This window comes from Tetranychus urticae, chromosome 1, assembly GCF_039701765.1.
Source record: "Tetranychus urticae isolate SD_2017Ah chromosome 1, NJAU_TeUrti_SD_1.0, whole genome shotgun sequence".
Classification (NCBI taxonomy): domain Eukaryota; kingdom Metazoa; phylum Arthropoda; class Arachnida; order Trombidiformes; family Tetranychidae; genus Tetranychus; species Tetranychus urticae.
In genome coordinates this window covers 15,725,633-15,752,325 of record NC_142958.1, presented here as the reverse complement: position 1 = coordinate 15,752,325, position 26,693 = coordinate 15,725,633, and the positions used below count along the sequence as shown (strand labels likewise).

General features: G+C 30.9%; 1 protein-coding gene across 9 annotated transcripts in view; it reads right to left on the bottom strand.

Annotated features, from left to right (window-relative positions):
• Positions 1 to 26,693, bottom strand: part of rdgA (retinal degeneration A) — a 126,959-nt gene that overhangs the window by 7,269 nt on the left and 92,997 nt on the right. For all 9 annotated transcript variants that reach the window (XM_089266291.1, XM_089266287.1, XM_015938265.3 and 6 more), the window contains exons 2-7: positions 6,923 to 7,001; positions 5,242 to 5,325; positions 4,564 to 4,698; positions 2,644 to 2,745; positions 2,345 to 2,497; positions 710 to 2,089 (exon numbers count right to left, since the gene is read on the bottom strand). In XM_089266291.1, the coding sequence (XP_089122417.1) occupies positions 710 to 2,089; positions 2,345 to 2,497; positions 2,644 to 2,745; positions 4,564 to 4,698; positions 5,242 to 5,325; positions 6,923 to 7,001 (1,933 nt within the window). The remainder of the gene's footprint in view (positions 1 to 709; positions 2,090 to 2,344; positions 2,498 to 2,643; positions 2,746 to 4,563; positions 4,699 to 5,241; positions 5,326 to 6,922; positions 7,002 to 26,693) is intronic.

Genomic DNA, 26,693 nt, shown 5'->3' with positions numbered 1-26,693 from the left:
GTACAATAGTAAAGTGTTAATCTCATCAGTTAAACAGTCTATTCGACAGACAGTTACCAAAGAAAAGTCAAAAGAACTGAGAAAACATTTCCAGAATATTTCAGTATATTTACCGATATTTGAAAATATACTTTAAGATGTACCGATAAGGTGTTGAAGTATACAAATGAAAATAAATGCTGATATACACTTCACACTCTTATGTTGGAATTAGCTTCAAGGATTTAAGATTATCCTAATCAGATCATGTGCTTGGTCAGCTGAGAAAATTTATCCTAATGATAGTAACTCATTCCTTGAATTGAAGAGCCTTATTATTACGGTTGTTTTGATCTTTGACAATATGTTTGTGATAAAGCTATTCATTGACTAAACATTTAACATTCAATAACATTGACCAAAATTTACAGCCAATATATCAAGCTTTGAACATTTAGGATATCTAAAGTTATAAATAATAGCTTATTATAAATAAAGAGATAATTGTATACAATAATCAGTCGAGGGATAAAGTGTTTAAGAAAAGGGTAATTAGTAACTGTAATGCTCATAATTAACCCTGCTGTGGAATCCATTAATCTTGAATGCTATTAAAAGATGAATTTATCTGTCATCTTTATTAAGCATCCTGGTAACAATTGGATTAATCTTGTCTCTTAATTGGTTCAATTTTGTTTAAACGTAAACCTTTTATGCTTGAATAACTTACCAGTTGATAAGTTGTAAGGCCGATAACTTCAATTAGACCATCATCAGTTCGTGGTAATTCAAAAGAAGGCGATGCACTGCCCCATGGCCGAGTACCTCCACCATAACAGGGGATATTAAGAAAGAGCAACGAGTGAACTTTTAAATCTCTCAACCGTTGAGTCAAGTCTACTCCATCACATTCAACTGTAATGTAAGTGACCAAATCTTTCCACTTTCGCTGAAGCAGATCTTTACCTCCAGCTTGACCGTAAAACATTTTATTTCGAAGTCGTGAATTGAAGCGTTCGGGGTGAGCTTCACGTGCTTCATGAAATTCAAGGGCAATATGAGCATCAACACCAATGGAGAAGTAATTGTTGATGACATTGAGTGGTAAAGACTCTTTGGCACCTTCAGGTGTATCGGCTGCTTGTTCAATTAAATTTAAATCTGTATTGCGAGTCACTTTAACATCCCAACGATCCAGTTGAACAACTTCACCGTCTTTAATGTTTAACAAAATTTTGGACACGGGTTCATCGGTGTAACCTCCACCCCAGCCTAAAGCACGAGCTAAATCGTTACCAGTTCCAAGGGGAAGAACAGCAATGGGTGGCGAAGGTTTAAAGCCAATTTCATCGAGAACAGATAAAATCCAACCAGCAGTTCCATCGCCACCACAGGCAAGTATCCTTAAGTTTGGAACTTTACGGTACAACTCGAGTCCAGGCCTTGGACCTCCTTGACTCAAATCAAAAACTTGACGTGGATTGAGTAACCATTGAAATTTTTGCATCAATTTGGACCCTTGGTTACCTCCACTTTTAGGATTGATAAAGACCAGTAAAGGTTTTGAATCAGGCGATGGGATGGGTTTAATTGCAAAGGAACGGTGTTGTCCGGGGGCACAGAGAGAAGGCCGAGGTTCAGTGGGAACTGCACCAGGAGGTGGAGGTGTAGGAACATTAGGCTGTGGACCTGCACCCAATGATGAGATTGCGGTTGATGATGTGGCTGTTATTGTTGATGATGTTGCTAATGATGATGATGATGATATATCCATTGGATTGGAATTGTTAGGCTGAGATTGTGAAAGAACTGCGGATGAAGAGAAAGAACAAGATGGTAATTGATTTGCCGACAGAGGAGTCAAGGGTTGCGGTGCAGAGCTCGATTGAGGTGGCATGGTTGAGGTTGAGGTTAAACCAACTGTTGGATGGATCGGAGGTGGCTGTGGTGAACAAGAGGAAGATGATGAAGATAAAGGGTGAACTGGAAGATGGTGACTGTTTTCACTTGAAACAGCAACAATTGGCGAAGCATCTTCTTTTTTGGTTCTTCTTTTGGATGAAGATCGCTTATTTTTTGGAGATCGACGAATAGATGATTTAAAAGAACCCTAAATAAGAAAGAAGTACAACAAAAATTAATTGAAAAGCAAACCCAATATTAAATTAAACACAACCACTGATTAATGATTCTTGAATAGCTAGAGTCATTGACATTCTTTCACCCATGGACAATTACTCCATTCATCTTAAGTTTTAATCAATCCAATAAATTGTCTCAACTAATAGAACTGTCAGTCAAAAGATAAACATTAGCCATTCAATAATCTTTCCAATGCCGTCTGTTTTCACAGAAAGTCCTTTACCTTTCTGGGCAATTTAACAATCCAAGAATGTGGTATAATAAGATCTTTATGAATTCCTAAACTACATGTTTCTGTGAGTCTTTCCAAGGTAAAACAGTTTTCTTTATTATGATAGGCAGTTTTGCACCAAGAACAGCTGATGGCAACAATTTCCTGAACAATTGAAGAGGGAAGAAAAGAGGAAAAAAAATTAGCTCATAATATCAATTAACAAATGGTTACAAGAAAAATGATCATTGATGTAGAGAAAGGAGATTATTAATAGACAATAAAAGGTGAAAATGATTCAATCAACCAACCTTATTGGCAAAAGACAATTTTGATTGAAACGATTTGCCACATTGACGACATCTACCCTTTTGCGATCTCCTGTGAACCCAATGATGATGTATAACAGTTTGCTGAACAAGAAAACATAGAAAGTAAAAATGTTATCAACTAATTCATAGGATGTCGATCAGATTGCAAAAGTTCATATTACCAGAAAGGACAATTTTCATTCAATGTATACACATGATGGATAAAATGTTTAAGCCTCAAATCTAGTTAAATTGAAAGACTTCAGGTGTTATGTTTAAAATATTCAGAAAGGTTACAAAACACTTGAAAGGTTATGTGATTTGATAAAAGTGTATAAATAGAAAAAGAATGTTGAAAAGAATAAAGAATCTTTGGAATGAACTTTGAATATTTTGCATGAAATGTTGATCCATTTTTCATAAATAATTTTAATTAAATTAACTATTTTTTTAGTTCAAATAGCTCATGAATTAGCTTTCAATTGACCCAAAAATTTTAACTCAATTCAGAATAGTCCAGATAAGTCAACAAAGCTTGTTCAAATATTACTGGGAAGGAGAAGGGAAAAAAATGATAAAATTCAATGGAAAGTGTTTCAACATTGAAAAGCTTTTAAAACTAATGAATTCAGGTTATTAAGAGTTGAATTATTTTACCGTCGATTCTCGTCTTTCACAGGAACAACAAAATGTTAACTCAATTCTTTTAATCAATTGTGTTAATCGAATAAAATTTGAGGATAAATTAAATTAACTAGTGAGCTGAAAATTGTTAATGATTATCATAGAAGAGAGTTAAAGGTTAACTGTTAATTTCAATTCGTTTCTGGTTCCCTGTCTTTAACCACTCACCATTGTAATCACCATCAATCAATGGTAAAATAATTAGATTACCATTTAATTAGTGTGTAACAGATGAACAGATTTAAACATGGATTACAATTGGATAGGGAAAGTTTAAGGTTTGACACTTAATCTGTTTAGCATAAAACTAATCGTCGATCAACCAGTAAATCAATAGGATCAAAAGTGACTTGAATCGCGTGAGAATCTGTCATGGTAAAAAGGTATTTCAATCAGAGTTTTGTATTAATCAAATGTACGATTGAAAGTTAATAATATTGATTGCAGTATGTTTAGCTAACCTTGACTGTAAATTGATCTTTGCAAATAAATATTGGATCAAAGAGACCTTTTTTTCACCATATCAATCAATGACCTTAAATAAGATGTTTCTGGTTTTATTGGCAGAGGAAGAGGAAGATGATGATGATGATGAAGGAGGAGGAAGAGGTAAAAGAGGGAGTCAGATGAAAGATTATTTTGTTTAATCCGATGAAACCAATCAATTACAGAAAATGATTGTTGACAAAGATAAAGAAACAAGGTTGAAAGATTAAACAATCAATAATGGATGGAGAGTAAACTGTTTTCATTCTGATTCTGTTAATGATTTTTAATGTTAACAGAAGAGGATAAGAGTGAGAGGAATGAACAAACAGGGAAAATGATTCGTTTCATGTAAGTAAAGATCAACAATCATTTCAACGATATAGATCAATGTTGATCAACTTATCATTACCATTATTGGTATTGCGATTAAAGTTATTAAAACAATATCATGAGTAATGGAGAGACACAATTGCACACTTTAATGGACATGAAGTTTGGGTTGAAAGGGGTTTTCATGAAAAGCCTAGATTCAAAGGTAATTGCAATGAAATCAACTTTGCTGATTGATGTGAACTTTCCTCTTCAAGATGACCAGACTTGTTCAAAAATAAGAATTTCATTTACAACGATTTTTCATCTTGACTTGTTTCATTATTTTCAAGCGTAAATTACCGATCAATTGCAAATATGAAAAATTTTGCATTTCCATTCTGATGTATGAACTTATTATCAACTGAAGATACTCACTTCTCTGTATTGACGAACTCCAACATCCTTGAAAGTCGGTTTACAGTGAAACTTGATTTTATCAATCAAGATCCCGATGCAACCAGTGTGGGCTGTAATTTTACAGGCTGGACAACAAAGTCTTGGACCTTGTTTCTGTGAAAAAAGATAAGAGATAACATTAGTCCATAGTTTATACAATTGTTGAAGCTAATGAATTAGAAAAGTTATTCAATTTTGACCATCTTTCATGGTAATTTACAAGTCTAGGACTTGATAGTTAAAGTGTTTACAAAAATAGATTCTGAAATTATAATAAAAAAACGAGATTTTATCATTTTCTAATTTGTTGTTTTGAATCATTTCTGGCTATATTAAAGTGATGTTAAAAAATTGTTATGTTATGTAATGGGAATGAAAAATACATTAATCAATGTTATCATGTGTTGGATCAATTATGAAGTGAAATAAGCACGATGTTTGATGTTATCAGATTTTGAAGCCTTGAAAAGCATGAGTAACTAGTTTTTTTAAACAAATATGATGATTCAATCAGAATAAAGAATTAATAAGAAACAATAAAAGTGAAATTGTAAGAAAACAAATTTAAGGATAAAATTGACAATTGATGAAAGGCTTCATTTGCAGTCTAATTGGTGATAATTAAAGCTGGAAGGAAAGGAAAAGAGTTGAACTTACTGAGCATTCATTTTCACCAACATAACACAGATCACCAGAAGTACTGGTTGAAACCCATAAATGGTCCCCATTGATAGCGGTTTCCTAGAAATAAAGTTAAAGATCGTAGAGGAACAAAAATTAGAGGCAAGTTTATCGAATTAATCAGCCATTGGATTAACCATCTTCTGGTTTTGTATGTTATCTCAGCTAATCAATCAAGTGTCAACCTCAATTTTGCCAATCAATAGATCCTGATCCATCCATCTTGGTCAACGCTAAATTGGTCAATTTATGTTATCAATTGAGAGTAACAATGACAATCATCAGTCGTAAACAGTTAGACAAAATGTCTTTCCCTTGAGGATGTCAATGGTATAATAATATTAACACAGGAAGGCTGAAAAATTATCAACTCTGCTGATCATATAAACTCGTTTGTTTTCCTCCTTTTATCCCAACTATTTCAGTGAATCCAACATCAATCCAATTGATTACAATTAAAGTAGCGACAAGCTCTTCTTTAATTAAATAAATTTCCTTTTAATTGAATGGACAAAACTATCTCAAGTCCATTTTACATACGCTAACCCAATCTTTCCTCAACCATCGAGCTAACAGAAATCTTGAAAAAAAACCTAAAAAATTAAAAACAATGTTTAAATACATGATGAAATAAATGAGCAAGATTGATTCAATTTCATGTTTACCTCATTGCAATACAATGGTGATACTTGGGTGAAATAATGATGCAAATTGAATGATGATCAACGTAAAACTGTTATGACAAGCAACTGAGGAAATCAGAATCTATTATGTGTAAAGACAGTCAATCATGTTTGAAAAGCAAAGATGATGAACATGACAAATTATGACTATTCAATTATATTGCTAATTTTAACATTTAAGAATCAACTGTGGAAAGATATTAATGGAGAAGAGTTGATCAAATTGTTGTGAAAGGAAATCAATGAAAAGTAATTTACTATGCAAAAGTGAAATTGAGCTTCTGATTCAGGGAGAAAACAGTAGAATCTATCTTTCAATCTAGAAATGGAAATTGAAATCAACATAAACTATGATCACAATTTTTTAGCGACTTCCGTGTTAACATGATTTTTTGTCATTTTTTTCACTATCAACTGTAAACCTTGTGAACCGGGAAACTAACATGTGTATATCAAACGGAATCGCTAACATCATCCATGGTTGGTGGAAACAAAGGCAATAACAGAAGTGCAAAAATAGGTTTTCAAGTTGCTATAAAACAATATCTAAATGTGTTTTCTCATCCGCTAATTGTTGAATAATGAATTAACAAGGCTGGGAAAGGTATAATGGTTTCAATCGATTGATTGATGCCAATAGGTTAAATTGAGCGTACTCATTTTGATAACTGCATTACTAATTTTTGTAGAGGAAACAAAATAAAAGTCACTAATCGAGTAATTTAAGCTCTTAACAATGAATGTACAAACAAATTTATCCATGGATGAATTTCTGCCATTATTCCTTAACCATTGCTTGAAATGTAACTGGTGATGAGGGTGATTAGCAAATAATCCTGGAATGAAATGTCAAGGGTTGTGTGTTCTTGCTTGAGTCGATCGAGTTGATTAGGCTGAGATGATTGACTTGATTGATAGGATAAATGCATGTAGACGGCTGTTCAATGGTTAAAATCGGGTAATCAATAACATACCCCCCAGTCCGGAGCACTTCTTAGAGTTCGGGTTTCACCGTTTTCAGTTGATATCTTAATCTCACCCTGTATTGCTTTCCTGTAATAAGAAGGAGAGAAAAAAATGAATTAGTGAATGTCTATTGAAAGGTTTGGTGGAAGCGGAGAAAGTTTTCTTGTTTTTGATAAAACCAAAGACAAAAACTCGAGCCAACATTCATTAATACAACAAATGTTGATGGACGAACTAATTTATGGATAAGGAAAAAACAAGTTTGCCTACGAGTTATTGGAAGCAGAAATAAATAAAAGGCAAGTTGACTAAGTTGAAGCATTTGAAATGGACTAATATAGCAGAAACAAGATGATTAAAGCAAGGAAAGATCATTAAATTTGGGTTGAGATTTTTCTTTACATGGAATCAGATAAAAGATGATGAATAAATTTGGACGGATATTTTAGACAAAATTTCAAAAATCCCATTCATTTGATTTAGTGGACGTTAGATTGAATTACACAAGCAGGTAATGATGCCGATCAGGTTTAGTTATCGTATTGGTGTTGGTGAAAAGGATAGAGTTGATGGTGAAATAATAACATAACCGAAACAAATTATAAACAAGAAATGGACTGTAACAATAATCACAACATAAATGGCAAGATTTTTTTGGTCAAACAATACTAACAACTAATACGGCTTCTAGTATATTGTTTAAGTTAATAAAGCAAATAATTCATAATGTAACTGATAATGATGATGATGATGATAATGATGATTATGTTAAAAAAAAGAGCTAGTGACGATGGTAAGAGTAATAATAATGAGTATGTTGGCGATGAAGGTGGATTGTTGTTGAATGATTTGTAGGGCTCATGAGATGATTAAGTTGATTTTGATGATGGTGTTGACAATCATTGTAATTTACTGACGATCAGACAGATAAATGGCACTAAGAAAACGAACAATGATAATGGCAAAAGGCAAGCCAAAGGATCCATCATCAATTTGGGTAAGAGAAACCAGAAAAAAACAAAGTCTTTTCCAAAAAAAGACAAAATGTAAATCACTCTGGACTAACAGGTTCACCAAGTTGAAAGATGCCATTGAAATGCTTTGTTGAAACCATACTTAACCAATTTCATGTTAACAAAAAAATCAAACCCTCTTGACTTTAACTAAATACACTTACTCTAATCACTTGTCTCTCTAAACACACTTTCATATTAGCAACTTAACATTTTCAACTTTCCCTCTACTTTTCCGAGTCTATTGATACGCACATGGAAATCTGGTCAGACGACGTGAGAATAGCTTATTCCCACTATTTTCACCGTCAACCATAACCGTTGATTCAAATGAATTGTTGGCTGTTTGAGTAATCACCATTTCTAACAACGTATTAGTAACGTAAAGTCGTTTAAAACATTTGTACACAGGTTAATTAAACAGGATTAATTAAAGGAAAATACAAAAGCAAAAACTTGCCAAGGTAATGTAAAACGGTTAAACGGTTTTAGAGAAGCGTTGAGGGATCGTTCAAAAAATTAGTTACTTTACATGTTGCCTTGGTTTTTCTTTCTTTCCTTTCTTTCTTTTGGAAACTATCCGTTTCTTTGACTTTTACACTTATTTCTTTTTCCCTTTTAATAACATGAGAATTGTTCATTTGTTGATTCAGAGATACAAGCTGTCTTCCCCTGTAAACCAATGTTTACAGTGAAAAGTGTTCAAGTTATCCAATCTTTGCCTGTCACATATAATGAAATTAAGCAACGGCCGTCTTTTATCACCGTAAGTATAGAGGTATTACAGTGATTAATCTTGTAATTTACTTACATTGCACTGAAAACATCCAATTACTGGATGTATACAACAAACAAATTCACAATGGATACGGATTATTGTCAACATTTACAGACATTTTGAAAGACGTTTTCATAGTTAATTTAAAATTGAAGCAACAGGTAACAGAAGAGCTCAAAAACAAGAACATCTCTTTTTCAATTGCAAGTGAGTGTTACACTTGTTTTCCTCAAATTAGTTTCAATTTGGTTAACATGACTGTTTCTATTTAATCTTTACTATTCACTTTTAATGGTAAAATTATGGTTACTTGGAGTAAATTTGATCAAACGTTGGAAACAATTTAACAATTAAAGAAACATTATTGAAAGGATTTATCATCTTTCCATTATCATTAACAATCAATTACTAACTCAAAGGAAAGGAAAAAATAAAACAAGATTACCAGTTATCAGCTGTTTTTACATGTGACTAATTGAAAAGCTTCAGCTCTTGATCTGGATTCGAATCCAAATCTTTTCTCAGCAATTTTTAAATCTTTCAATCTTTCAATGATACTTTTTCACAATCAAAACCATTCACTAATTAATCTAAAACCTTCCACATAATTTGAACATTGGTAAAAAATTTCACTTCAAGATTTTCCTCCAACTAATTACTTCAGCGGTAAACGTATAGAAACTGTGAAACCAGAACAAGGCGCATTTTAAAGGTTAATAAAAATTTTACAATTTAAATCATGTAATCAACTTATTAAGCTAGTTTCCAATGATCCTAAGCCAATTTGGGAATGATGATTGTGAGACAAAAAGACTTGATCAATACAAAACTAATCCTGATAAAGCAGTAAAAGATTGAACCAGAAAACAAAATAACAAAAGGGATTGAACCAGAAGAGAATCAAGATGAAACGTCTATTGTGTCATGACTGAGAGTATTAATATTGAATAGATTGCTCCATGAAAGCAACAATAAAATCCGAGTCCAAAGTTAATCCAACTAATTGTAAAGGTTAAAGAAGAAAAAATCATTTAAGGGAGAAAGAAAAGGTAAAGAAAAAGAAAGACAAACAGGTAAAGAGAGCGACTAGAGAAAAAGGAAAAAAGCCAAAAATAAATCCATGAGAATAAGTTTAGACTGAAACTCAAACAATGATTAAAAACTCATCTAATTACAAGTAATCTGCTATTATTAATTGATAGCAGAGAATCACAATTAAGTAACAAAATTAAATGGCACAGATTAAAGGAAGACTAAAACTTTTAGTCTAAAAGTAAAAATAAATCAAACTAAACACTTAATGATCAAATCATAATCTGAATGCAAAACAAATATAATAAGCAGTCGTTACAAACGCCATCTCTCAATGCGTTTTAAAGGTACTTTTAATCCTTCAACCAGAAGAGCGCCAAAACCAAAATTGGTAAAGTAAATAAAAGTTCAACTTTTATTAATGAATCGTAAACATTATTACAGCAAATAAAGCAAATTATGAAAGTAAATATAAAAAATGGAAAAATGGCATTTTCTTGAAACAAGTTTCAATGTAAAACACTTTCTTTGCTCTTCATTTGCCTGAATAAAAGCAAAGCTTTATTCATGTTCACTGGAATAAATGAAATTGCGTTTTTCGTTCTTTACCCAAAAACTCAGCCAAACCTCAATTCATTTGGTTAACCAGAAGAAGCAAAAGAATAAAGAATAAAAATTCAAATTCCATTGTTGATCACAATTCTTAAAGTTCAATAAAAAAGCAACAGAAACAAAAGAATAAGAAAATCCCTTTGAAAACCAGCGAAACAAATAAGAAATAATTTCTCATGAGTCTATCATTTGTATACTAATCTTGAACTCTGAAAGTCGAACAGAAAATTGAACAAGAAAATGCAGATAAAAGAGAAAAGGAAAAAGCAAACAATGATAATCTTTCTGAAGATCTTTATCATGGAAAGAAAACGAAGCTTGTCAGATTGCTTCAGCGTTTTATTCCAATGGATTTTCCTGTCCTTCAAGTGGACAAACTGAATCGACTTGTTTCCTTCGAGACTCAAGTTTCAGGTAAAAAAAGGCTTTTCACGCCAACTGCAACTTCTAAATGTTAACAATTGAATCACAATGATAACAAAGTTTCATCATTTCTCACTTTATTTGTTCACTGAACTTGTTCCGTTTTCACCATTTCACACTTTTCCCAATTCATTGGAAAAACTTTGACAAAATCATTTTTCACTTTTTTCTTCTCTTTCCATGTTTATCTTCAGCTTGTTACATCAATTTTTCCGTCTCAACCTTTTCTTCCATGAATCGGAAATTTCATCTCAATCATGGCAAGAAAAAGCAAAGAAAAGGGAAAAATAAAAAATAGAAAAAATTAACTCAATTTATATTCTCAATGATAAATGAACTGGCAAAGTCTATTAACATTTAAATAGAAGTGAGAAAATGAAGAATCTACTCGATAAAGCAACCTTCATGAAGCTGAACAAAAAGACAGAAAATCTCAATTTTCCAATAAGATTGATAACGAAAACAGGAAAGCAAAGTGTCAAAACAAAGATGAAAAATTTTCGTAAATAAAAGGCGAAAAGAAGTAAAAAAATCTCATCATTTTCGGTTAGCGAATAATGTTCAGAAGGAATCGCAATTTTATCCAAAAAATGGAAACTCAATGTTACTGCAAGTGTTGAACAAGTGAGAACTGCGCTGTTTCCAGATTCACCAAATCTCGAATCTTTAATAACAATGTTACTGGAAATCAATTTTTGCCTTCATTCACCTTTTAAACTCTTTTTTTCCCATGAAACAGTTTTCCCTGCATTTTGCTTCAACATCACTTTGAATAATGTAATAATGAAGTTACACTTTGAACAACAATTTTTTGATTGATTAACTTAAGGTTTGGTCAATATTAATGTTTCACCAAATCGTACATTGCTTCAATAATCTGTTTTCATCATTATTATTATTATGATTATAAATTATGTAGTCACAGTTGGAATCAATATATTGAACAAGAAAAGTTATCAACAATCAAAATTGAGGTCAAAAACTTTATCAATTTCGTAGTTTTCCTTTCATCGAAAACGATTTACAAGTTAATCTTGATGATAACCAAATAGATTGTTATTAAAACATTAACATCATTAATGTTGAGATTCAATTTTATTCAACCAATTAATCATTTCAATGATTAAATCTTTGAAATTTTCGAAAAGTGATTTCGAGAAAAGAGATTTCGAAAAGAAGAAGAAAATCATTTCGTCGTCTTTTTGATTGATTGACAGGCTTAGAGTGTTTCAACTCTTTTTGTTATCCAAACTCATGATTATTGTCGTTAACATTAACTGATCACTTCGAATGTTCAATTTGTCGAAAGTAGAAATTTTTCCATCAAAAACTTCGATAACCTTGCAATAAGTTTCAACTCATTTAATCGACTAATCAATCATCAATTAGTTCCACTCACTCAACTCGAACCGAAACAATATTGATTATCAACAATTTATTGTACGAAAATGTTCCAACAACGAAATTCCGTTGAAAAACACTCCCAGCAAAGAATAACATTTTCCAAGTAGAAAAGGATTTTCTCTTTAATTTCTCATCAGATTAGAATAATTTGATAAGAATTTTTGCAAAGTTTCATTCATTTCAATATCATGTTTTGATTCTGTTTTTATTGAAATTGGAAAATGAAAGGTTTGAGGAAAAAAAGATTCAAGTTTCATATTAAATAACACTTTGATGCAAATGATTTCATTTTGAAACATTTTTCATTAACATTTCAACCTTGATAATGTATTCTGAATCCTTTTTTCTGTCAACATTGAAAGTTCAACTTTTCTTGTTGATTCCTCTTCAACTGTTCAATTGGTGCGATTACTGTAATTAACAATTAATTGAATGTTTACAAGCAAAAGAACCGTTAATTTCAGTTATCAATGTAACCAAATGAAATTAGACTCAATTCAAGTGAACAATATTAATCATGAAATGGTAAACAGATATTGCTTGATAATAATAGCATTGAGCGAATAAAAATAATGTTCTTTGAATATGAAACTGAATCATTAATAATGAATAACAATCATGGTGATTGAGTAGAACAATTTTTTTCTCTCTCTCTTTTTTTCTCTACTTTGACTAAAGTTGATCATGATGATAATCATGAGAATCTGGAAGAAGAATCATGAGAAGATAATTACGTAAATTGATCTATTATAATATTGATTTATCATGTTGATGAAGTCATGATGATGATGAGAAAAGCGTTGAATGAAAGGTTTCAATTAGATGAATGATTTATTTCCAATAATATTGCAACAGAAACAGAAACAAGAATCTGAGATGAAAATAGAAGCGAACTTTTGGCGAAAAATTTCCATCCAACATTGAAATTTTCACCTTAACTCGACTTTCGAAGGATAAAAAACTATTATCAGTTCATATCAAATGATAATATTTATCATTCCCTGCTTTTGTCAAAGAGTTTTTACTCTTTTGTGTTGGTTATATCAATTGATGGTGAATGAAGAAACCAAGAAAAGAATAAGAAAAGTGACATTTTTTCTTCTTTTTCGTTGTTCGACTTTGGCTGTGTCGAGTTTGGCTGTTTTCTTGGTTTGCCATCATTACCATCATGAGCAACTTTTAACCAAATGAAATGTCAAAATGCAAAAATGATAATAATTGTGGAAGAATGGGAAAACGGTTTCTTCTCATGTTTCCATATTATTCAGAAAGCATTATCATTCTCATGAGATAAACTCAGAAATGAATCAGGCAAATGACATGGATGCAAAATCGGCTTATAAAATAGTCATTATTGTGTGTTCAAAGGAAAATGGAGAGAAAAAATAATTCGATAATCGCAAAATCTATTTGCTTAACCAATTTGTCTTTTTTCATCATTTCCATCATTTTGCGACCTTTTCTCTTTTTTCCCTGTTTCCTTTGCACTTCATCATTTTGATTTGATTGGTGAATGTTATTGGGATTGAAAAAATGTATTACATGATGGAAAAAGTGTTCACTCAAATGCTAGAAACTGTCACAACTTTTATTTCTACCTTTACTTTCTGGTTTCCAAAACTGAATCATGAAATGCAAAATGATTCAACTTTCTTCTCTCAATCAGAATTCAATTTATCTTTTGACCTTTCTTTCTCTCTCTCTCTCTCTCTCTCTCTCTCTCTCTCTCTCTCTCTTATTACATCAACTCAGGTTAGTTCTGTGATTGAATAAGTTTCAGATTAACTTTTCACTTTGATTTGAAAATGTTTGTGTTGACATTTCAAAGTTTGGTTAAAGTTGAGGCTCAAAATGACTGGAAATAAAAAATCGGTTGAAAATTCAATTGAAAGATGAGTTAAATGAAGAATCACAAATTTTCATCTTTTCACCAATTTCAATTTCATCATTTTCTCTGCTTTTTTCCTTGAAATATTTGCTGATAGAGAAATGATTCATGGAAATTGTTCAATGTTCAAATCGAGATTTAAATAAATTGTAAAACAAAAAGAACAACATGAAAAAAGAACAAGAAAAATGTGAAATATTACATTCTCTGTTTATTTCATCTCAATTCATCTCAAGCTCAAAATTATTCAATTTTCTGTGAAAATAAAACATGAATACATCATGCAACTCAATATTATCTGTCAAATCAATTATTCAACGAAAAAGGCATTTCTCTTGGAAAGGCAACTGTAATCATGTTAAGATTATCATTGACAAGAATTGTGTCTTGAAAGGCTAAACTGATTGACCAAAGAATCATTGTATTCTTGATTATAAATCAGAATTGATGAAAAGTCTCGAGTAATCAGATAAAGTTGACCTTTTTCGATGTGCGCTTTTCTCATCAAATGTTCCTCTTCAAAGTGATCAACTTTTCTCCATTCATTTCATTTTCCCTTTTCTTCCTAATCATGTTCTTCTGCATGATTAACATGAGAAACAAAAAGCCAAAGATAAGTCATGAAATATGCAATGAACTAAAGAAATGAAACTCAAAGTGAAATCAATTGAACTGCTTATCAATGGAGAAGAGCAAAATGCTATAAGAATGTTACATTTCTCAAGATTAATGAACTTTTATTGAATAAAAGTTGCAAAAACCAATCTCAACAAACCCAAACAGATAATCTGATTAAAGATTAATCTTGAATCTCATTTCTCTGGATTTGGTTGAATTTCAATTGAACTTCAAACGAAAGTCCAAATTGAAACAATGGAGAGAAAAAAGGATTCAGCCATTTGGTTCAATTAGCATGAGAATCGAGTGCATTTCCATCCAAAGTAAATCATTATTTTTACTGGAAACTCAACTTATTCCTTTTCTCAAGTTGAACATATTTTGATTGGTTTAAAGTGCAGAATTGAATTAATGGATTGATTGTTCAAACGTGACTCATGTTAACTTGCACAATCTGAATCGTTCCAAGATGAAGAAGAAAAAACTTTCGACCCAAAAAGTTATTAAATTTTCTTCTTGTTACTTCAACTATTATCATATTACTTCTCGACTCTCTCTCTGTTTCTGGCTATAACGTTACATTAGATGAACGAATGTATTTCATTGAAAAAAAGGTATTCTTTTCTTTCTCTCATTTTCCAACGAAAAGTTCACCAGAATAACCTTTTTATTCTTCTTCCTTTTTCTCTCTTTTTCAGCCAGTCTTGAAAGGCAACAAAAAATTATTATCATTTTGATTATTCGAGGAAATGGCTGAGAAAACTCTTGGGTGCAACTTGAACTTTTAGTTATCCAATATTTTCATATTGAATGGAAATTATTTGATAAAAGTGTTCAAAAGAATGGACATGAAAAGAGAGAGAAAAATATTTAGATGGAAGAAGAGAGATGAAGAAAATGAGTGACCATTAAAGGGATCAAAAATTTTTCTCTCTTCCATTAAATTCCAGTAAATGTACTTTCATCACAAAAGCTGTGCATTTAGCTTTCATATTCATCATTATCTTATGACAATATTTGTCCAAGTAATATTGCGATTAGCCTAAAGTTATAAACTGATCTAGTTTCTAGCATTTCATGAGTTATCCAGAAGATGAGAATGTCTCTAAATGGAAAATACAAGTTCGAAAATTTCTTTCAATCAAAACGAAACATTTGAAACTAAAGTTATTCTGTTCGGATCGTTGCTCATTTCAAATTAAAAATCAGCTAATTTTTTCTTCTTTTTGCAGAATTCGTTTCAAATTTTATTTCTCTCTATCCAATTGAAAGTTATTCTCGGGCTTTTTCCATGAAAGAAATAAAAATTTTCTTCGAAAAAAAGGAAAAGTTAAAGTTTCCCTGAAGTAAAGCAATTACTGTAAGCGACTAAAATGACATTAAATTCAATTAAAAGTCAAAAGTTTGAGTTTGATTAAAATGTTGGAAAATCAGGAAAAGGAAATTTCGCTTCTATTAAAGGTAAACTTGGAGTAAAGTTGATATTGAAAGAAGACTGTTAATGATGAATTTGAAAAGTTTTCTCATTCTTCCCTGTTGATTGGAAAAGCAATTTGTTGAATGAAAAGCGCACACATAATTTACAAAGGAAATGTAATAAAGTTGAAAACTTGAAACCTCAACATGATAAATGATATTAATTTAATGAGAAAAAAAACAACTTGAAATGAAGAACACAATTCAAGTAAAACTTAACCAACTGTCATTTTCTCATCGAACAAGGGAAAATAATTTTCTCGATATTCCACCATTTAAACCATTCGGTGAAACTATTGAAACGATATTTACTCTTATTCTTGTTCATCTGTTTCCTTTAATTGCTTTTCAAATGTTTTTCATTTTTCCCTTTCATTTTCCCCTTTTCATGATAATTTACATTATTCCATTTTTCAGATACATTGTGATTTATGATCATGTCAACCTTAAACTCAACTTGTTCTTCCCTTTTTCACCAGTTTTACTTCATTTCCTGTTATCATTACTTTCACTTAGCATCATCAATATCATTATCATCATTATTAAACATCATCAAGTAGCAGATAGAGTGAACTTCACCTCGAACAAGCTGAAAAGTTGGACATTCAAGTTTCATTTTTTTCCTCGCTTTTCTAATAACAAAAGCGATAAAATCTTCAATCAACTTTTCACTCTTCATGATAACTTGTAATAAATGATGAGATTTTCCAAGGTAAAAGTGAGATTAAAGGGAAGAAGAAAGTTTGTCAAATTCATTCATTTTTTGCTTCTCTCTCTTTCTCTTTCTGACAGCATTTTATCAAAATAAAAGTTCAGCAAAATTTTACAGATGAAGGCCAAAAAAATATGATTGATAACTTTTCAACCGTTGAAATGTTGATACAAAAGAAGTGAAAAAGTGTCCAGTGGCAGTGAAAAAGTTGAAACCAGAAGAGAATAGAAAAAAATATTCATTATTTTTCCTCATTTTTTTCTCTCTTCTTCTCAATTCTATTTCAGGTTGAAATAAAGATTTGATCTTGACTAACGATTCAGTAAATTTCTGTTATCATTTTTATTGCTAAATTTTTGCTATTTTCGTATAATCAATATTGCAAAAGATCATTTATAACGTTGAATAAATTGAATATTTGCCTCTTTTCCTGTCGATGGAACAAAAAAGGTGAAAACTTTCTTGGAATGAATAATCATTATCAGATGAATTATTTCTTCCTCTTCTAATGATCGGCAAAAAAGTGCTGAGAAGTTTCAACTCAAAAATGTATTTCTTTGCAAACTCAACATTTAATATTGAACTTTGCATAATACAATTAAGAAATGTTATAATACTTTTGGTTAACTTGCATTTTCCAGAAAAAATGAGAAACAAAACAAAGTTAATTGGAAATGAAAAATTCGAAGGTTAGGTTTCCGTTTTCATTAAAGCGATAAAGAGTTTCAATTTGCAACGAAAAAAAGTTAGCATGCAAAGGTAAAAGTAGAAAGAAATTTAATTATTCAAGAGAACATATCATTCGAAAAATGAAAAGCGAAAGATTCAGTTTGGAAGCAAATTCGAGTAACGAAGCTTGTAACGCTTACGAAAACTTCTGAATAAGTCGAGTTTGATGTGAGAATAGTTACTTTTTGAACGAAATTCTGGTTTTGATTTTCTTTTCGAGTTCGTTTCAATCAACTAAAAGATACATTTGAGAGAATCTCCATTTACAGGAGAAATTATTTTTAATTATGAGACTTTTCTGTTGATCACGAACTTCTGCAACATTTAGTTTCATTTATAATTTACACAAATTCATGGTTCGAGTTTCTTCTAATAACTATTTTTACGAATGTTTTCCACTCTCATTAAAAGGTGAAACGAAAAATTTATCAAGAAAATTTTTCTTCAACACTTTCTATTCATACTTCTCATAAAGTAGACAGTGTTACGTGATTACGATGTTGATGGCAAATGGCCATGATAATAGGAAACGATAATAATGGTTGAAATAATAAAAACCACTGAAATGGTGTTAAAAGAAGTAAAAATTAATATAAATAAATAAATAAATAAATTGCTTCTTCTTCTGTTTACTTTTACTTTTGGTTACAATGTTCAATGTTGGAATAACGTTTGGTTCATGTTGACGTTACAACAATATCGCTTGGTAATCAACTTTTCCTCTTGCAATTGTAAAATGAACATTTCATGTTCAGTTGATTGTCATTAAATTGCAAGTAAAATTGTTTGCAATTTAGAGCTTGGAAAGAACCAGAAAACTCATCATCTTGACCTTACATTAGTAAATCAGATTGGAGAATCTAGTTGATGAGAAAATTCAATTTTCTCATTTGCAACATTCGACTCATTACAAGTGTTGTCATGAATTATGGTTGATCTCGGGTTTGATTGAATTTAAAAAAAGTATCGATTTCTTGTGTTTTCCTCTTTGCTTTTCCTTCAAATTAGTCCTTTACTTATCACATTTACATTCAATTTTCTGGTACAATGTTCATGTATCAGTTTTTTCTGTTTATGTTGTTTTTTCTTCTCTTGTTTATCATGTCTTTTCCTTCCTCCCTGGTTATGATATAACATGTCTCAAGAGGATAACTAGTGTTTGGCTTAAACTTTTGCTTTTAGTTTCATCATTATCATCATTATCGTTGGAAGATCCAGGGAAGAGAAAATGTTGAGACACATAAAGAAGTAAAAGCAAGGTTGATGAGGTTCAATGTTTTTACTCGAGAATTGACTGTTAAAGGTAAAGGATGATAAAAGATGATCAAGATGAGAAATCTTTTTTACATCTTCTTCTCTTCTAGTTTCATTTTTGGCCTTTCATTTTGCATTCAGTTTCAATTGATTTTCATGATCAGGATTATCAGAGAATCGTTATTTTTATTATACAGTAAAATGTTGCAGTGAATTTGATCAAATTACAGAGCAAGTTGTAGGCTTAAAGCTTTTAGTCTTTATCAAGACTCAGGAAGAGAAGGCAAGAAATGGATGAAAAGTAAGTAGTAAAAAGATGAAGGTGAAGAGAGTAAAGGAAAAGGGATGAAATTGGTGAATGATAGTGACATTGCTTAGGAAAAGTGGAAAATTGATACAAAAAAACGAGAAAAAGATATAAAGAAATACAATGTTGATGGAAACAAATGTCTATTAAATGTGCCTGAAATGATCAAATGAACAATTGCCTTTCCATTTAATCATTGCCATTTGTTGCGATCTGATGCTTTTGGGTTAAACCCTTTTTGGTCTTGTACGACTTGATTGCGTTGAATATCATTGAAGGAAAAAATATTTTCAAGTCGAAGCATGAAACTTGAAAATATTGAAAAACTCACTTCACTCAGCTTTGATTTATTGGAATATTCAATTTTGAAACATTTTGTTCAATGGAAAGCAAAAGCTGAAGTGCAAATGTAAAGGACAAGAAGATTCATTTTGATTCAATTCATTGATAATTGAAACTTGATGTGAAGTGGTTAAACATGAAAAGTTGAAAAAATTATCTTCTTTTATTCAACTGTTGTAACCAAATTTTATTTATGCAATGCTTTCAGGTCATTTGCCTTGTCAAAGGAAATTCAAGAGCTGTTATCGTGTTCATTAGAGCTCAGTGTTGCAGCTGATTTTTCATTCCAATTTCAATCAGAATGTGACTCTGACTCTGCCAATGAAACCTTTTATCTCGATTCAATCTTTTTCTCAACCTTCATCTCCATGTGTTTAGCCATTCCAAGTATTGGCTATAATTGAACATTTTGTTGACCATAAAAGAATTGAATGAATAAGAGCTTGAAATTCATGGAGATTACTCCAGATTGCAGATCAAAAGCCGCAAACTGATTTGATCAAAATCAATTTGAGAGGAAAAATTGGATAGAAGAAAATATTTTATTCCTTTTCTTTCAATTTCAATTTCGAATGCAAATTTTTTCAATTTGCTCAACTATTAATGTTTGCAATTTTTGATAACAAAATTCATAAGAAAAGTGTAAAAATTCAAGTTTCAAGTCTTTAGAAATTTATTCAAATTATTCGTTACTTCAAACAGAATTATATTATCATGACAAAATTACGATAGTAAATGGTTTATTTAAAGAAAGAGCGTTGAAAGTAAAGAAAAAAGTTCGAAAATTAATCTGATTCTTTCCAACTTATACTTCATGGTCAAGTTGCTGTCATCATCATTATGAGAAAACAGGAAAACGAAAATTTCATGTTCGGCTTTCATCGTTTCTAAACATTTTTACGCTCAGATAAATTCCAAGTTTACTCATTTTTTTCTAATTCGTTGAAAAATTTATTTCTCTTTACTTTTGGCAAACGCTAAAGGCAAAGGTTATAATCAGCATCAAGAATAATGTTATGAAATGAATAACCAGAAACTCATGAAGCTATTCTTTTTCTTCTTCGAACCTTTTTTTTCTCTTTTCTCTTTATGCTCAAATCAAAGTTTACTGTTGGCCATTTGATCCTGTTGACAGTGATGAGCTTTTATATAAAAAACTTATCATTACCATTATTATCATCATCATTTTTCGGTCATTTTTTTCTCGTTTCTGGACAATGAATGACAGCCTAAAGATGAACTTGTTACAGTTACATTTGTTAACTGTTCATAATATCAAAGTTAAACAAAGTCTTTTGTTTTCCAACACAAAAAACGCTTTTTTCAAGTAAACAGACGAAACTTGAAAAGCACAGTTGAACCATTAATCCAGTTTCGCACAGTAAGCCTTTTTTCCACTAAATGCTAAACATTATCATTAATTGTCATCAGTTTGTTTCTTTGATAAACAATTACAATGACAAGAAGGATATACGAGAAGAGGAGAAATGGATGATTAGAAGATGTTCAGTTTTTTCAGCTATTCATGATGATAACAATGGAATTGTTTGAGGGAGAAAAAATGCGAGGAAAAACATTTTTTCATCTTTCATGATGTGATGTGACATTTTTTTCTGCCGGAACTTTTTTGTCTCTTCAATGAACTAAGCAAACAAGCCATCAAACACCATTCAACTGCGAGCTCAAAACGTTTGAAACATAAGCGAATCAGAAAAGAATGGCTGAAACCTTCGAATATCTTGAAATTTGAAATTCTCAGACAAAAAGCTGCAGCAAAATCAAAATGAATTTCAATAGTTAGTCGAGAAAAAGTGATAAATGCGTAAAAATGATATCAATTGCAACTCATTGACAGAGAAAGGAATGATAATGAAGATGATCAAAGGGAATTCAGAAAGAATTCAGAATTTTCTTCAGAATTAATGAGTTGATTTTTTTCGTTACTTAACCTTTTCCCATTCTTTTCTTTGAACGATAACAAGTTACTGAGCAATAACATGTTATCGTATTCTGTCTCAACCTTCCTGTTTAGCTTTTGATAATATTGTTTATCGAACTGCAAAAAAGTAAATTTCAGCCTGAAAAGAGATTACATTGAAATCCTTTTTTCATTATCATCAACAATTGGAATCATTACCATCCTCATGGTAAAGCCATTTTATTTCTCCTTTTTTTGCCTTCGAATAAATCATTGGTGTAAAAAGAGAGAAAAAAGGTTACATCAAGATTATTCCGCTGAATTGTTGGTGGTCATTTTATCTGAGAAGGAAAGACCAGTTTAAGCACTATCACAGGAAAGAATCAAAAGGTTTGTTTTTTTCCATGTTATCTGATACAGAAAAATAAAGTTTCACAAAAAAACGAGAAAAGTTGTTTGGTTATTCAACTTAGTCTTGTCGCAATTTCCTAACTCGAGCTCAACTAAACAATTGCTAGCATTTCCAGTAATGATATAAAATTCATTCTCGTTTTATGTTTAATCGCACTAAGCTAGACACAATTGTAAATATTGAAAAAGGTAATGACAATAGAAGTAATATTTTGTGCTTTTCCATTCTATTGGAAGTATAAAGAATAGCAAAAAAAGTTCATTGCTATCGAATGGAGTAAAAGTATTGAAAAATTGAATAAAATAAATTGATTGTAAATGGAATTTAAAGTTGGATGAAATAAGCTTTGATAAATTATTGAACAATTTTTCATCTAATTTGTCGTTTCTTTTATGGAAAGTCAAGCTTATGAAAAGACATCAAACAAGTTAACTTTTAAAGTTAAACACAAGTTGGACAAAGTTGTGGATAGTCTCTCTCGTCAGACTAATAGTGTTAATTGTGATCTATTTGCCTATTAGGTTACTAGACTTAACCTCTGAATATTCTCATGACAAGCTCAACCCAGTTGAGTCAACAATGGTTAGAAAAGACTCTTGGAGCTTAGGATAGTTCAATATAAAGTTAGAACTGTTTTCGAGCCAATGTTCACACAGCCGAATTCAGGAAAAGTCCAGAAAAGTCAGTCAAATTACATGAAGTTTCGAGGCACAAAGTAGAAAAAGTATTGAAATTCGTGTAAATTGAAGCATTTCGTTCGAAGTTACGTTTATTCTTCGTTAAAAAGCTCTTTGCACAGAAGAGATTAAACGTAGAGCTTTCCTTTGCCAACAACAATTGAAACTCTGAATATAAATAATTGATTCATAATCCATTATAAAAAATTACTAAATCTATTTATATCAACATACATATGTATTTATAATGAATATGATAATATGGGTAACCTTTACCACGCAATCGACTTATCACCATGAGAATGCTAAAGATCAAGATTGGCAGCCAATAATTAGGGATTTTTTCCTGAAAACTCGTAAAATGTTTGTCATTAAAATTGTTCATTCAAGTTTTAAGTTCTAATCTTGATGGAACCTCTTTAAAACAAAATACTCTTAAATTTTCAACTCAAGTTTCGTTTTCAATTGGCTTTACTCAATCAAACTCTGAACCAAATCATTTATCATTCAACAATGAAAGGCAACGAAACATAATGATATGTTTGGAGAAACATTAATGGTTACTTTTGAGGTAAACACCAATTGAATGGTCACTTCTTCCTTGGAACCCTTTTAACTTTCAAATTATTGATTATGTTTCTCAGGTTCTCCATGGAGATGTTATTGCCTGTGGCCTAACCAGTAGAAACCATTGTTCAATAAAAAAGCTACAATCAGAGCAGAACTACCATGTAAAGATCTTGATCATTCCAAACATAATATCAACTTGTAAAATCCATTTTTGTTTTGCTTGGTAAAGACCATTATCATTATTGGTTATTGGTACATCACTGTTATTAAGTTGGTTAAGTTGGACATGAAGAAGAGCTCGAAAGGAGAAGAAATGAAAACATTAAAAAAGAGTTTTCCTCATGAATATTGAGTTTCTTTTTGAAACACTGTTTTCTATTATTTTCAATACTTAACATTTTTTTGCCTTTCAATTTGCAAAGTAAATTCATATTTCAATATCATGGAATCATTTTGAATTACGTTAAAAGCAAAAGAAAACAAAAATAAGGTTTGACGAAAAATTCGTTGATGTCTTTATCAAACAAAGCTTTTCAATAATATTCCACTTTTAATGCAAATGAAAAGTTTCCCTTTTTCACATGCAATCAATCAATATTGAAATGAGTTTTAAATTGTCGGTAAATTACGAGAAACTATTCATTTGGTTGTAGAGTTAATTTGATTTCATTGAAAGACATAAACTTTTAGTGATAAAATTTGGAAATTCAATTGCAAATAAATTCCTATTTCACATCGAAAGGCGATTCAACTGGAAGAAAAGATTTCACCAAAAGTTGAAGTTATGTAAAGATTGACATTGCAGGACAAGGAGAGTCTAACAACTATCATTATCTCAACGGCAAACTATTCATTTGCCAATCCCTGATCATTACAAGTGAATTGAATCGATCAACATTTGCTTTTCATCATATCAAATTCAAGTTCACCCTAATTGGCCATTTAATTATAGAATTTTGTATCTTTCTCTTTTCGACAAAGGGTTACCTTACAGGGAAAAGGGTCCTTTTAAAGAGGAGAAAATTTCGAAACTCGAAATTGTCAATTAGAGCTGTAAACTCTTATGAGTTTTAATGATGATAATGATGGAAAGGGAATGAGAAAATTGTAAAGTAAGAACAAGGCTGATAAAGGTTGAGGAGATGAAGGAAGGATGAAAGTGTCTTATTAACTTTACAAGGATTTTAGAGTGAAAATAAAAACTTTTTTTTGTCAACTTGCAACGTATAAGATCAGTTTCATGTGTTCAGCCTGAAATTGACATTTTTCTTCTTCTTCTCTTTCATTCACTTTTAGGATGGCAAGTTGGATGAGCCTTTGCAAGGAAAACAAGAAAATTGAATGAAAGGTTGTAGAGAGAGAAAAAAGTTGAACGAAGAAAAATGTTAAGAAAACATGTCAATTACAGTTTGCCCTGCAACTTTTATCCTCATTATCGTCATCATCAGAATCTTATAGTTTAATAGACAAGTTTAATCACGAAAATGATCAACGTTTAGAGTTGCAAATTGTATCAAAATGAGGGGAAAACATGAAAATATTGAACAGAAAAGGATTGGCAAGAAAATTGGATTCACCTGCTAACCTTAATAATTTATTCAAAAGCAAAATGAACATTTTAATATCGAACTATCAAGTTTAATGAAAATACAGATAGATGTTCTTATGGGTGGGTCGAGAAGAAAGTCACTTTCAAGATTCTGATTTTAAAGATGATTAGATTTTCTTAAAAATGAGAAAAGAACAACTCATTCAATTCCTCAGCCCAATATTCATGACTTTGTTTCCTTTTCATAATTAATGAAGCAGCACAATGCTTTATAATTAATACAAAGACTAATTGACACCATAAACGCTCAGCATTCTTCTTTTGTCTTTTATTGTTGGAACATTCATTTATTATGCAAATCAAATTAACAAATTTGTTCACATTGGGAATGCATTTTGCTTCTTCTATTGAAAACTCGGGTTAAGTTGACATGGCAGGTGTTTGGGTACAGCATAGAGTCAGAGTTTTGACGCCTGTTTAAGGTATTTCGCTTGAAGACCATTTGATGAAAATGCTTGACGAAATCGAGAATCGAATGCATTTCTTCAAGTTATATAATACCAAAGTAGAATAAAACTTGTTTGGTCTCGGCTGATCTATTAATCAGCCTTAATAATAGGAATTCATAACTGTAATTATAATTTTTCTGTTGAAATGTTTTCTGTTTTCAGAATGTTGAAATTTACTAATTTTCGACTTTACAAGTTTCATCTGGAATGGCTCAGTGTCATTCTGGTTGACTATTCATCTGTGAACTTAAAACTTTATCCTTATGAAGGTTATCATTTTACTCTAGTGAGCAATAACAACCATGAAGGCAATAAAAATTACAGCATGAAAAGGAAGATATTATTAGAAGATAATAAAAAGAACAGAGAAAATGTTTCTATCTATTCTTTGGCTCAGAACTTTGTCAAGGTTATCCAGTGTTACTTTTCATGTAACCTCTGATCTAAATTCAAAGGTCATTTTCTGATGTTACAGTTTCTTAGCAATGATTAGATGAATGATTTTAATCATGGCTCTTCTCTCTTATCCAGTGCATTTTCGTTCAAAAGCAACCTCTTTATCCAAATAAAATAAATCTTTTCAGATTCCCATTTAGAGCAATGAACTTTTTTGCAAAATTTAAATTTGCTCATGAATTTGACTAAAGATGTGAAATATCGAGAGAAGGAAAAAATAACTGAAAAAGAGTGAAAAAGTTGAAAGATTTTGGTTGCAACAGCGCACAAGTGAAAATGTTTATCAACTTGTTTATTAACTGAATTAGATGATGGATCAATAAAATTGGTAACCATGAGAAGGAGAAGGGAGAAGAAAAAGGTAAAGGTTAATAATGATGCAAATAGGATTCTGATGATTCTGTTTCTTTTGATTCCTTTTTTTCGCATTTTGACGAAATTCTGTTGGAATTATTTCTCTCTCTATTTCTCTCTCAACTTGCTCGTTTCAATGTTAACTGATACCTTTCATTTCCATTTATTGGACTCAAAGGTAAAAGCAAAGAAAAGCTCAATAGAATTGAAATTATTGCTCAGAGTAAACCAGGCAAATAGCAGAATTGATACTAACTTTAAATTGTCGATTCATTTACATTCAATGTTATCTGATTCAAAATAGCAAAATAATATTTTACTCTTATCAAGTTATCAAAAAAAATGTGCAAAACTGAAGGAAATGCAAAAAGGTAAATAACTTGTCAACTCCCTTGATGACAATTATACAGCAAAAGAAACATTAAAACATTTTACGAATCGAATGCTAATTTTCAACTCGAATCGTCAACAAGTTCAACATTGACATGAACCTGTTAAACCACACTTTATTGGCCTCAACATTTGCTGCATCGGTCATGATAGTTTCGTGTTTTCATGGAAATAGTTTTCAGGTTAAACGCTTCTGTTTAAACATGCAACGAATTATCGTTTACTGGAATCTTCATTTTTACGACTTTCTTCAGAGCAATTAATATAGTGTTTACACTTGCTTCACTTTGAATGTTAACCATTTTATCCTTTAAATAGCTTATTTATTCCAACATTTGGCCATCAAATTTCCATGC